The sequence below is a fragment of the Anastrepha obliqua genome, chromosome 5, assembly GCF_027943255.1.
Source record: "Anastrepha obliqua isolate idAnaObli1 chromosome 5, idAnaObli1_1.0, whole genome shotgun sequence".
NCBI lineage: Eukaryota > Metazoa > Arthropoda > Insecta > Diptera > Tephritidae > Anastrepha > Anastrepha obliqua.
Window position 1 is genome coordinate 110,496,067 of NC_072896.1, and position 14,349 is coordinate 110,510,415.

Sequence of the window (14,349 nt, forward strand, 5' to 3'; positions counted from 1 at the left end):
AGATGGAGCTGGGTTGGGCTGAGCAATGGTGCCTTTGTTTTGTTTCTACCAAGCCGAGATGTATACTCCTTCTTAAAACTATGGCATCGTATTCGAGAAGAAGGTTTGTTCGAGTTTTAGGATCTTTTTTCGCAGAAACGACAGTAGCTAGTGAACCGTATCCCGAGTCTGTTCAGATGGTTACTTAACCTGCAGTGGTCCATGAGAATGCCAGTAAACATTGGTTGTTTGTCCTTAGGGACGCTAAATATATGTTTAAATCTCTTTTGCTTATATCCTCCCATTAAGGAGTTAGTCTGGCGTAGACCAACAGTTTAGTGCCAACTTCATCTCGTAAACTTAGCTCTTCGCCGTTTAGGTCTTCCTTGATGGCGTGCGGTGCTATGACTTCAGATCCTAGTATTAGTAGCGAGGCAACAGCATTTTTTTCCCAAATTCTGTGGCCTACCTACCACAAGAACCGGATGCGAATGTGCGCTGCTTTAATGTTCAGTTTCTTACTTCTTCCTTATACCGGGTCTATGCAGGCTAAGTCAGGCTATTGACGAAATTTTAGTACCACTGAAAGGAGAAAAATTTCTTCTTTTCCCTTGACTCAATAGCTTCTGAAACTGAACAAGATGTCAAAATTTGTGATATCTGGACCTTCTATGCGGTCGAAAAAGTACTGACAGAAGTATCTGTGTCTCGTTTTGGCCAAAGCTGAGAAGTAACAGAGGTAGTGTGCAACACTCTAGCCTTTTTCTCGACTCTACAGCTGCAATCTTCTTACGGGAAAGTATTTTAACTAGGGGTGGGATTATTTTCGAATAATATTCGAATAAACATTATTCAAATAAAACGAATAATACTATTCGTTTCAAATAATTCGAATAGTTCATTATTCGAATACCTTACTATTCGAATACCTCACTATTCGAATACCTCACTATTCGAATACCTTACTATTCGAATACCTTACTATTCGAATACCTCACTATATATTCATTTACATCAGGGAGAAAATGCTTTTAAAAATATAAAAATTACATTGGCCCTTCTCATGGTGCATGCACTTGTACATAAACCGATTAGTAGTCCGCTAATCTAAATAAATATTTACCAAAAATATTCGAATAGTGAAGTATTCGAATAGTGATGTATTCGAATAGTAAGGTATTCGAATAGTGAGATATTCGAATAGTAAGGTATTCGAATAGTGAGGTATTCGAATAGTGAGGTATTCGAATAGTGAGGTATTCGAATAGCATTATTCGAATAAACGAATAAAAAATTCGAATAAATATTATTCGAATTACGAATACCTCTCGAATAAAAGATTTTATTATTCGAATAATTTTTATTCGAATAGTCCCACCCCTAATTTTAACGTACCGACTATTGAAATGACGGAGAAGTGATTAAAATCCATTAGCGCTTTATAATTTTTTCATTGACTTTAGGCCAGATTTGCTTTGCTGTCTAACAATTCGTTTCTTTAGCCCATTTATGATTTAGAGTTGGAGTGAAATGAAACTATGGATGACCGGAAATTTTCCAAGCATTCAAGTGATACTGCCCTATGGACTTAAGTCCTAGAGAGGGGCTCAAAGGTTAGGTAGAGACAGATGGCGTGGAGATTCCTTACTCCTCCGCAATCTTTTCAAATTTATAAAAAATCTTAGCAGTTTGTCGGGTGAAAGTGAATATGACCCGTCCATCCTCAGTACATTCGACCCAAAAGTGAAGCATCTTAGTCGAAAGCCAGACAGTAGCAGAGCAAATGCTCTGTCTCGTCCTTCAAACAAGATGAAGACATTGGGTCTTCGACGATGCCTGAGGTGATATGTTGCCCCTATGAATTGTGTTTCGTATATTAATTAAAATAGTAAAATAGTTAACACTTCTGGCAGTCCTCACGAAGGCAGTCCTATTAAAGAAGAACTTGGTTGTTTTGCAGGCTCTTATGAGCTTTATCAACGAAAGTTTTATTTTTATGTTTCATTACTTTATATTTCTGACTGTTAGCACTATCTGAGACTCTCAAACTGGCTCCAGCTTAATTGGACGCTCCAAAGACTTTGCCAAACACTTTGTAGCTTAGAACACCACAGTGTCCCGGTATCCGTTCTCAGCTCTTTCCAGCTTTCAACGGAGTTTAGCAACGTTTTACTTTCTTAAACCATTTTTAATGAGTTGCGAGCGGTTTCTAAGGCCTTTAGAGCAGCTTGGCTGTCACAGAAGAACCTGAGTTTACGCGTTTGCTATCTGCCTCTTCGACAAACATTGATTTAAAATGTTAATCAAAAGAATAAAGTTGTAAGAGTAGTATTAAGGCAGATATCAAGAATAATTCTCTCCTAGCATTAGGACTGTGACCAGTGACCCTTGTTATATATAGCGAAGGCCGCTCATTTTGGACTTTAGTTTCATTCCAGAACAGTTTTTTAGTTGAAATTCAGTAATTTTTGTAGATCGGACATTCACACCTTTTAGCTTATTTTGGTTAGTCTGGTAAATAAGGTTTTGCTACTGCTGATATGCAATTCTTTCTCGCACTCTCACATTTTTTTCTCTGCCTTGAAAAAAATTCTTAAAAATTAAAGTAAATATTATTAGTGTCCTGCTATGCGTCATCACAGCGAAAAACTTTAAATGTCAGTGAACAGCGAACAGCTGATTTTCATACAAATTGCCAAGTTTGCTGCTTTGCAACTTAGTTACTCTGTAAGTGATAGTAGTACCAGAAGGAAATACTCGAGTTCAAAATACGAGCTCAACGAGAATACCCCTACTCTTTTTTATGATGCTCATCTTTGCAATGTGCTTCCGCTTTACACACACACACACGCCTTCATACACTAACTAATAACTTTTCTTTCTCTTATCATTTTATTTGCAGACGGAACTCTCGCATAATTTGCAGCAGTTGTCAGAGAAGGCACGTTCCACCACAGAATTTATACAGCGATTAAAAGGCATGAGTGACAAAGTGACGGTAAGTGAGCGCTTGAGGCGAAAAGCATCCCAAAAAGGGGAAATGTTACTAGTTTAAGTAGTGGAGGGGGAGAGAGTTACTTAAGCCAAACTATGGCTATAAAATTTTGTATAACAAAAAAGTAAAAAGAAATAAGAATGATAAAAAATTCGGGCGATAAATGAACGCGGCAACAGTTACTTTTTCCAATTCTTGTTTTAATTTTTCAAATTCTTTGGTGTCTTTGGTAGGAAATAATGAAAGCATGAACTGCTTGAGGGCACTTTGGCGCGACAGTTACAAGTTGCCAAGTGTATGAAAAGCGAGTTGGTTGCTGCATTTAATATCAATGTTTTTTTAATTTGTTTTTTTTTTTCAAATTTTTTATTATCAAAAAGGGCCATTAACGCTAAACCGAAATTCCTTTAGCGCACTTTCATTAAGAAAACCACGCAAGTTACATTAAATTGGCGGGCATAAAAAATGCGCAGCGCTATTTATGGCAGAACTTTTTAATTGCGCATTTGCTACTGCTGCCACTCCAAGCTAAGCGCAGCCAGCCCTTTGCCAGCCGTCAACTTTTCCGGGCAGCGCATTTCGACAAAGACAAACTACACGACGTGAAGGAGTTATGAAAAATGAAAAAAATTCCGTATTTACCTTAACGCTGGGCGTGAGTTAATCTAAGCTGCGAGGTACAAAAAAAAAAAAACAAAAACACAAAAAAAAAAACACCATCGAACAGGCACAAAAAAAACTGCTCCTGTTAGTAGAGTAGCAGCATTAATGAAATAAGAAAACAAAAACTTTTGTTGTTTGGCTTAAAATGCATCTACTCCTTTAATTTTAATTAAATCCTTATTTTTTTCTCTTACACCGCCTGTCATACCGTACTCACATTTTTGCTCTTCTTTGCTTTCTTTTCTGCTCTTGGTTGGCATCAAAGGAGTCTTGCATGGAATTCGAGAGACTGGTGACAGCACAATGTGAAGCCTTAATACAAGCAATACACGACCGTCGTGAGTATCTACTCGAGGCCATACGCATGGATAAGGATACAAAAATCAGAATATTAAAGGTGAGTGCGGATGAATGAAATAAAATATTACATGCAGTTATGAATGTATTTGTGGGTAAGAATGGCGTGATGATACAGATGCGGGCATAAAAGTGGAACTGTATGAGAAAATAATTTTTGCGATGGCTTCCAAGAAATCATATTTTTAAGCCCAAGCTAGCAATTTTTTTGTCGAATTTATAGGATAATGCGGCAGTTTTAACTCTCTGAGGCGAAAAAAATTTTTTTTTAAATTAAATGTCGTCGATATGCCCACTTGATGGCGAAAAATCAGTAAATAAGACATTCCAAAACAAATTTATTTAGTTTTTTAAGAAATGTTGGTACAAATTAAGTAACTTTTTATTTTAATGTCCACTTTAAAAGCACTGTTCCGAAGAAGTTTGGGCAGCATTTTTTTACTTGAAATTTAATAGGTAGGATTCAATAGATCAACTACAGGTACAGGCGTTGATTGAAAAGAAATGAGCCTTATTTTTTTTAAGCAGTTTTATTAAACCTTTTGGCTTATACAACTAATATTCTTCAAAATAGGACCCTTGAGAGTCAATATATCGCTGGCAGCGGTCCTTCCACTGCAGGAAACATTTTTTAAACTCATCCGCCGGAATCGCGTTCAATTCGGCTGTCACAGTTTTTTGGATCGCCTCGATGGATTCGAAACGCCTCCCCTTCAGCTTTCTTTTCAGGCGCGGGAACAAGAATAAGTTAAATTTAACTCTTCACTGATCTCACGTAGACTAGCACGACGGTCAATGTTCAAAAATTCACGAACCCGGTTCACATCTTCGTCTGTTTACGTCGTCGAAGGCCTTCCAGATGGCTGTTCGTCTTCGACGTCCTCCCGGCCTTCCTTGAACGACTTGTGCCACCGTTTTACCTGGGCACTGGACAGAGATTAGTCCCCGTAAGCCTCCTTGAGTAGCCCAATGGTTTCGGTACTCGTTTTGTTTAGCTTTAGGCAAAATTTGATCGAGTAACGTTGCTCCAACGATCGCTGCATTTTCGCCACTGCAAAATCCTAACACACTTTTAAAACAGCTTTCTCGCACGGAGCGATGTTGACTGCACTGCTGTTGCCAGCGGAAGGTCCAACGATCATTTTCCGCCACTAGCCGATTCGGTTGATCGCTTGGCAGACGCTCCGCGCGGGAAGGCTCATTACTTTTCAATCAAACCCTGTATTATAACGTGTCACTGCACTACTGGCACCCTAGGCAGTGGAATGGGTGTGCCTCACAATGGGGCCTCTGCAGAAGTTGCGAAGATGAAGAAAAAATTGAGTCGGTACAACGCCGCCTGTGTGAATGTCCTGCACCTGAAAGAAGCCATGCCAAATATCTTCACGATTATTTCTTTAGGATGTAGGAAATTTGCAAAGTGTCACAAGTTACCGTCTTAAAAATATCCAAATGGTATAAGCAACTAAGTTTGATGGAAATACAAGAAATAAAGAAATACATAAATAAATTTGTGATGAACGAGATGTATTTTTATTACCTCTCTGGAATTTGGGTAAGATGACTAGATCCAGACAGTAATTAAAATCTTATTTAAGGTTAGTTTAAATCAAAAGGGCTGCTCATTAATCAACACATCACTTGATGGCCACAGAGGCCCATTGTTAAGCTCAGCTTCAATATACATACACCCCTTCTCTACCGCCACAATTCTTCTTTGATGCCATTTTTCATTGAAATTATTATTCTATCAGCTCATTCAGTATGCGGCCCATTTACTAATTCGGGTTTTATCTTAGGAAGGAGATTCAAGTCACAGGGCGCTAGAACTGCCGAAAAAGGTGGATATTCTAGCGTTGTGAAGCTGTACTTGACTAGAAATCTATTGATTTGAAATGCGGCATGAGCCGACGCATTGTCTTGATGGAAAGCGCACGGCTTACCTTTCAACGATTTTTGACGATTTTACTTATTTTTTGTGAATATCAAAAGAAAACGTATTGTGATTATGTTTCTTCCCCTAGTACTGGGCCACTATATACTTATTCTAGGTCCGAGCGGACCATTTTCTCCTCATATTCCCTCAAGGGATGAGTGGGTGGGGTGCAAAATTTGGCGGCAAGGCACGGCAAACATGTTCACGGATGGCTCGAAATTGGACGAAAGGATTGCTGGGGGAATATTCTGTAAGGATCCTCCCATCAAACTTAAATTTAGACTTCCGGACCACTGTAGTGTTTTCCAAGCGGAGGTATCCGCAATTAAGGAAGCGGTGGACTGGTTGCTTACCTCGGTAATTACCGTTAAGGAAGTAAATATTTACTCCGATAGCCAAGCGGCAATTAGGGCCTTGGGCTCGTTGTTTGTGAGTTCGAGATTGGTCGTGGAATGTCTGGATTCTCTCTCGATTGCATCCGAATACTTCGACATCAGGCTCATTTGGGTTCCCGGTCACAGCGGCATAGACGGAAACTGCTGAGCTGATGAGATGGCTAGACGGGGAACTTTGGGGACGGTTTCGTCGCGAAATGAGAGAATTGGGGTTCCCTTAAGAACCTGTGGTCTGCTCCTGGAAAGATGGGCCTCGAGTCAATTCACGAGCGCTGGGCTTGTGCGCAAACGTGCAAGGTCGCAAGATCCTTCTGGCCACGGGTAGATCGGGGACGCTCGAGGGAACTCCTAAGGCTAACAAAGCCCCAGCTCTTGCATTTGGTGGGTATTCTTACCGGACATTGTCCGTTTGGTGTTCATGCCGTGAGACTTGGGATTGCCTCAAGTCCGTTCTGCAGAAGCTGTCTGGAGGACGAGGTGGAATCATCTCAACACCTTCTTCTCAGCTACCCTGCTCTCGTCTGGCAAAGATTTAGATATCTGGGCTCTCATTTTTTCGATACGCCTGCGGATGTAGCGAGTCCAAATATCATAAATTTGGTGAAGTTAATCAGTAGCTTGTTGCGGCTAACTTCGAACGCAAATCAGCCACCGTCGTCTCTAATCCCAAGGCTCCTTCTTCCTTCCCTTCTCCTTTCTCCTCTCCCAAGTATGGCATCACAACGGACGAATTTTCAATATTTGGCCAAGTGTACCCTAAACTAGGGCAGCCATTTAACCTAACCTAGCCTTCCCCTAAGTCATTGTCCTCTAACTTGTCATCCGAACACCTTCTTTGCTGGAGCTTTCATACGCTCGTCGTGGCTTAGTCAGCGTAAACGCTGAATATTGAAGCACTTCACTATGTCCACATTATTGTAGAGCTCATACAGCTTGTGGTTCTTTCGGCGGTAGTAGTTATTGCGAACACGAAGAGGACCGAAGATTTTCCGAAGTATCTCTCTCTCTCGAATACCCCAAGAGCGGCTACATCAGTCTGCGACGCAACCCATGCTTCAGCGCCACATAGTAGCACGGGCAAGATGAACGTCTTGTAGAGTGTTAGTTTTGACGTGCGAGAGAGGTCTCTGCTACACATTTGCTTACTGAGACCACACTAACACCTATTAGTAAGCGCCAAGCTCTATGAATTCTTTGATAATTTCAAAGGTAGAGTTGTTCGCTGAAATGCTGGATCGAAAACGTATGATGTCAATGTCACTTTTGGTGAAAATAGTACCATTTCGATGAACACCGGCTCTCCGCAGTACTTCTTCAATGAGGAAGTTGAAGAGGTCGTACGGTAGCGGATCGCCTTGTCTGAAACCTCACTCGGTGTTGAAAGGTTCGCAGAGGTATTTTCCTAACTTGAGAGAGCTGGACGTGTTGCTCAATGTCGTTTTGCAAAGTCGAATCAATTTTGTGGGAATACCGAACTCAGACATTGTGGCGTATAGGCAATCTCTTATCGGGCTATCAAAAACAGCTTTATAATCGAGAAAGAGATGATGAGTTATGTCGTTACCTTTTTTATGGTTTTTTTCCAGATCTTGGCGTAATGTGAATGTAATAGTAATATACGGAAAGCTTTTTAAATTGCACTAGCCAGCGACTCAGCAGCTCGTTCACATATACTTTTTTTTTCATTCTTGCTATGGCCAAGCCCAAATTAGCCAAACCTAAAGAATAATATTTTCTGAGTTTTCCATGTAATTTTACCTCATCTTTGTAAGAGATTAAAACACTGTACGCCAACATTTTTTCTCTAAAGAAATTTCTTGCGCAGCCGGGCATGATTTTATGTCCGCCACTGTACTTGTATATGTACGAGGCTTACAATAATGGATGCTGGTAGATATCTAATGGGTTGTTAAGAGACTTAAAAAGGAGTAAATAAACTTTTTGTAAAAAATATAAGCTCACAAATACATACATATGTACATATATAGTATGTACATGCAGAATTACCATCTTTGAAGTAAAATCTATTCACTTTATTCCAATTTCTCATCCCTCTATTTTCTCCATTTTCTACATAGGATCAACAATCAAATTGCACGGGCAAGTTGCAACAAACCACTGGACTAATACAATTCTGTATTGAGGCGCTGAAAGAGACAGACAGTGCTGCCTTTTTACAAGTAAGTAGAATAGGCGACTAATTAGTAGCTCCTAAATTATGTAAGAAATGTTTGTATGTATGTATGTATTTATCTACACATACGTATATGTGTGTATGTAGCTTTGTATGTAGTAGAGATTTTGTCTTTCTGCACATACTTACATACTTCGATTCATTTCCACATTAACGAGTACTGCGCCATTGAGCGCGCGTATTCTCCAACGGTTTGCTGCTCCCTTTCACACTTTGTCTCTCGCATACAGAGTATTTCTAATTATGCGCTCTTGCACTGCCCACTCTAATGCACTCATTCCCACAGGTCGGCTCCATGTTGATTAATCGCGTTGCCAATACGGACATGACCTGGCATCAGGAAGTGACAAATGCCGCTCCACGTGTTTCGCCAATTGTCGACTTGACGCTAGACGATGCTGCGCTAGTGCGTGCCATTGATAATTTGAATTTTATACAGATGAAAGGTGAGTGGAAAGTTGAAAAATAAATTACAGTGGTAATAATAAGTGTATGTGTATATACATAGATAGTGGCTAATACTTATATACAGGGTGTCCCGAAATTGCGTATTTTGTTTTTTCAGCGCAAAATTTATTGGTCGAAAGTTTATTTTTAACTATGCTGTGCGAGACGTGAAAATGAAGTTCGCAGTTTTGGGACACTCTGTATACAATAATCGTATATTATGCAAAAATAGTTAGGTATTCGTAATATTTGTATGAACTGCTATGTGCCGCGAGCATTTGCTAGTTATTTCATGGTTATGTAAGCGCTAATTAACTGTATTAACTAGAATTATGAGGAATATTTGCATAACCAAATTTATTTATATTTTTACTAAATATTATTCATTAATAATATTAAAATATTAGCGTAGTTTGCAAAATAAATTAAAAAAAATAGTTCTAGAAGTATTACTGTATTTAAATGCACCAGAATCCTATTAACTGAAGTAATTGCTAACAAATTTAAAATTTATCGCATTCATCTTCATAAAGCGTTTGAAGGTATGTACAAACATTTTTGAAAGTATGGTAACACTACTACTGCAGAATGAGATGCCTGTGAGTCGCAAAGATATTTATATTGCGTCTTCCAAGCCTATGATCGAAAAGAAACAATTTTGCTAATCGGGTCTACGATATATTCACGTCTCATAGCGGACAGTTAATCTCTCGGACAGTTAATCTCCAAGCAAAGTTCAAATAAAATACCCGTTTAAATATAGAGATCGGCACCACTTTGAAATGTTGCTATTAAGCTCTGTTGGTATTTCTTCTTCTTGTCTGGCGTGCAAACCGCGATTTTGGCCGAGTTTAACAAAGCGCGCCAGTCGTTTCTTTCTCGTGCTAACCAGCGCATGTTGGACACACACAAGTGAAGCCAAGTCCTTCTCCACCTGATCTTTCCAACGCAGAGGAAGCCTTCCTCTTCCTTTGCTACCACCAGCTGGTACCGCATCGAATACTTTCAGAGTCGGAGCGTTTGTATCCATTCAGACGACATGACCCAGCTAACGCAGCCGCTGGATCTTTATTCGCTGCGCTATGTCTATGTCGTCGTAAAGCTCATACAGCTCATCATTCCATCGCCTGCGATATTCACCGTTGTCAACGTACAAAGGTCCAAAAATCTTACGCAGAATTTTTCTCTGAAACACTCCAAACGTCGCTATCGGAGGATGTTGTGATCGTCCACGCTTCTGCGCCATACCTTAGGGCGGGCATGATGAGAGTCTTGTAGAGTGTTAGTTTTGTTCGTCGAGAGAGAACTTTACTACTCAATTGCCTACTTAGTCCATAGTAGCACTTGTTGGCAAGAGAGATTCTTCGTTGGATTTCAAGGCTGACATTGTTATCGGTGTTAATGCTGGTTCCTAGATAAACGAAGTCTCTTACTAACTCAAAATCATAACTGTCAGCAGTGAAATGGATGCCTATGCGTGAGAGCACCGACTGTTTGTTTGAGGACAGGAGGTACTTCGATGTGCTGTCGTTCACCACCAGACCCATTCGCGTTGCTTCTTTATCCAGTTTGGAAAAGGCAGAACTAACAGCGCGACTGTTAATGCGAATGATGTCAATATCATCGGAGGGTAACATTGCCAGATATCAACCAAATATCCTGGGTTGTTTCACCTTCTCACATTAGCTCACTCTCAAACAGATGTTCGGAAGCTACCCAGAAGATACTGGGAAGTTGTGAGTTGCTTGGACCATATAAAGAAAAATTACCACAATCAAGGACTTTCGCCAACTTGTGTTGACATTCGCGTATGGAACCAGCCTTCCAAGTTCTGGGAATACGCCAATAAAATGCAAGAAGATCAGTTCATGAGAAAAATGTTACTATTGACCATCATAACAGTCGTTCTTTGGTCTAATAATGCCAACGTCGGTCTATTGGAAGCACTCTTGGTAATCATCCGAAGTTAAGTTTCACCTTAAGGATGTTGAGGCAGTCTTGTAATGCTTATTTGTCCAAAAACTATCTTCAACTGCTCTAGAACACTAACATAAAACTGTTTTGAGTTATTGTCTAACCGACAGGAATATTTAAGGAGTGTCTGGCATGTGGCTCTCTCGGCTGGCTTCACAGCAGCGCTTCCTATAGGCACCGTTTTCCCAAGACCTTGATGACGGTTTCTGTCTCTATCTCTCGCTCTGGCTTGCTTGATATTCGCCTTAAGCGCTAGAATCGTTAGTGGATTGTTTACATAACATCCATAATTTCCTGCTCTCCACTAAAAAATGGTCAACGGTAATAAATCGCATTTCCGCGGTGGCCAACTGGCATCGCCGAGACGACTGTTAACACTATTACCGCGAGCAAAAGATCGAATGTGGAACGAGCTGTGCGACATGGCGCGTCATTCTGTTTATGGCTGCGATTTTCCAGGACCATACCTTCAATTTCTTTGTTTTTATCATATCTTTACAGCGCTAACCGTTGCTGGCGTTTCCCGAAAAATTTTCCAAGAAAAATGGGTCAATGAAGCCACCGTATCAAACTGTTACTCTTTGAGGTTGAGTAGGCTTCTCGACGATCACCTGCGGATTTTATGATCCCCAGATGCGACAGTTTTGCTTGTTAACATAGCCGCCGAGATGAAAATACGCTTCGTCGGAAAATATGATTTTAACTTTTTTTCAAAAAAGCGCCTGTTTGGGCCATACAACATTGGCTTTGCAAATAAGTTTGCAATATTCCAAAACGTTATTGAAGCGTGAAGTTTCATTTCATTCCGCAGAGATATGATACTGGCATTCTTCCAAGAGTTTGACGGCAAAGAGCTGCTACTGTCAAAATAACAAATGATTTAAAAAAAACCCTCTAACGAAAGAGGGATCAACATTGGTTGGTTGACCGCTCACCAACCTCTTCCACCCATTGTTGATTTTACTTACAGGTGTCGGGATCATATTCAAATATCTAAGTTTCACCTTCATTGACTAACTGACTCAAATAAACTCCGGCGACACTCTGAGTGAGAAACAACTAATGCTCGCAAACTGGTTTCGGCACCTTTTTTTATGTCACTCATTTTCATGATGCCACTAAAAAATTGCTTTTGAAATCATTTGCACTAAACTTAAAGCAAAAATGTAATATCTCCTTGAAACTTGGAATATGGAACTAAAGCAGAGTAGTCTCTCTCAGAAGATATGTTACCTAAGGTGTCAAACTATAACTAAATTCTCGGAACTTAGTTGCGACACACCGTAGATGTTTTACTCAATATATAATACAAAGGAGGATTTATAGTCAGAATTATATGAAATTTCCGCTAATTTGTCTTATAGCCTAGACAGACGATGGCGTTAATTGGGATTAATGACTTAATTCGGAATTAGCTCAGGAATTAAGTGCAACTAATGCGGATTGGCAGGCAGACTGAATTCTCATAGCTTAGGCGGATTAGAGGAATTTTCGATGGCAACTTTGCCGAAAAATGGAAGTTAATATCCATTGTGAATGAAAAGTAATGAAACTTTTAAAGAGAAGAACAAGAAAGACTCGATACAATGCTGCTAGTTTGCACTAAGAAGTTCGAAACTACAATACATTAGTTGTTTTGATATTTCGGAGCAGTTTGAGAAATTGCATTTTAAGATTTTTTCGCAATTTAACTGAAGTTTGAAATTATATGAAAATAATTATTTCTGAGTATCAGGGCAGCTATTACCCGTATTTGTTATCTGCGGTCCATCTTTTACTGACTAAACTATCCAATAACCAAATCAGCTATTCACTAATCCGCGTAACAACCGTCTGTTACATTACAATTTTAATCAGAATTAGTCTGTCAAGGCTATTACTTCATTCAGTTTTTTAATTCTGATATAATATTTGTACTAAATATTAAAAAAAAGCGCTTGTAGAGTAGCACATAACAGAAGTGAAACTTTCAAGGCAGACAAAGAAAGAGGGAGAGGCCCGAGAGAGGATGAGAGAGAGAGAGACAGAGACCCGAGAGAGAAAGAGAGAGAGAGAGAAAGAATATATATCTAAATAAATTCACAACATTTGCAGAGAATAAAAATAGACAAAATTTACAAAAAACGGAGAAGAGTCCACCGGTGTAGGTAAACGCCGGACACAAACCGTGGCAACAACGCGCACTACTCCGAGCTTTTATCACCCGCACAAACGCAGCGATTCCAGGATCGCAGCTACAGCACAAATTACTTGCCTTGCGACTAATAAATCCGACGCCGGAATGGATAGCACTTTATAGTACGACAAGCTCTAGCCAGGAAACGGAAATAAGTGCCAAAAAGTAGGCGCCAAAAAAATTGGGATCAAAAAATGCCGCAAACAGTAGGCACCAAGGAAATATAACGGCAAAAAGTAGGCACCAAAAATATATTTCCTACAAATTTTCACCAACAAACAAGCGCCAAGAAGTAGGCAGTGTTACTTCTCACTAGAAATTAGCAACCACAAGGAAAAACTTAGGAAAAATAGCTTAAAGAGTATCTAAGATATATGTGTATAAGGTATAGCTCTCTCTATCCTTTTCCTCTACGTTTTATCTTTTTTCTCTCTCGCGGAATGAAAATGCTCAAAACGTTGCATGCCCTTGAAATTTTACTCTCCATTCTCGCTCGTCCATCGACGCCTAAGAAGTTTCACTTCAATAATTTGACCTTTATGCATTCAAAATTTCATAGGAAAATGGCTTTCTGTTTCTAGAATTTCTAGAGGCAAACACTTCCCAAGGCCTTTCACTTTCTGGAATTGTTGGGATGTCCTCTCTCCATTTAACAGCTCAGATCCCGAACTATTTTCGTATATTAACTCGTCATTTGGGTTGGGTGCAGAATATGTGGGTTTTACCACAAACCAAGACATATGAACATATTTTGGCTCAGTAGTAAAATTTAGGCCGCTACTAATTCCTTGAGCAGGGTATACGGAACGGTGATTTACCAAACATCTTTTAAAAATTTCATGGCTGAAAGGCAATATTGCACATCTCCGACTGAACAAATCGACGCATCCGCATACATACATACATATTGGTATGTAAAGTTGCATGAAAAATAAAACAATCAACTGCCAATAATCCAATAACAAATAAAACTATGAAATGAAAGTACTTTCGTACTTTCGAGTGATTTAACGCACATTTTGTGAATGCAATCACAACTCCATTACAGCGTGAAATACGGCGCACATACCCTCACCCATCCCTACGCACACTAGGGGCGACAACATTCAAGTGCCTTGACGAGTGTGAAGTGTCACACATTGCCACATACCATACGAATATGAGGTAGTTTAGAGCAGGCTTGCCACAAGCGGTGAGACAGCGGTAGAGGTTTCGGCTGCATGTGGCAGCTGT

At 39.8% G+C, this 14,349-nt stretch overlaps 1 protein-coding gene across 1 annotated transcript in view; it reads left to right on the forward strand.

The window, feature by feature from the left end:
* The first annotated feature begins 2,634 nt into the window (after positions 1-2,634).
* The window catches only part of LOC129248920 (E3 ubiquitin-protein ligase TRIM9), a 48,111-nt gene continuing 36,396 nt past the window's right edge, over positions 2,635-14,349 (forward strand). Inside the window, exons 1-5 of the mRNA XM_054888532.1 lie at positions 2,635-2,706; positions 2,882-2,977; positions 3,903-4,034; positions 8,404-8,505; positions 8,806-8,965. Coding sequence (XP_054744507.1) covers positions 2,635-2,706; positions 2,882-2,977; positions 3,903-4,034; positions 8,404-8,505; positions 8,806-8,965 — 562 coding nt within the window. The remainder of the gene's footprint in view (positions 2,707-2,881; positions 2,978-3,902; positions 4,035-8,403; positions 8,506-8,805; positions 8,966-14,349) is intronic.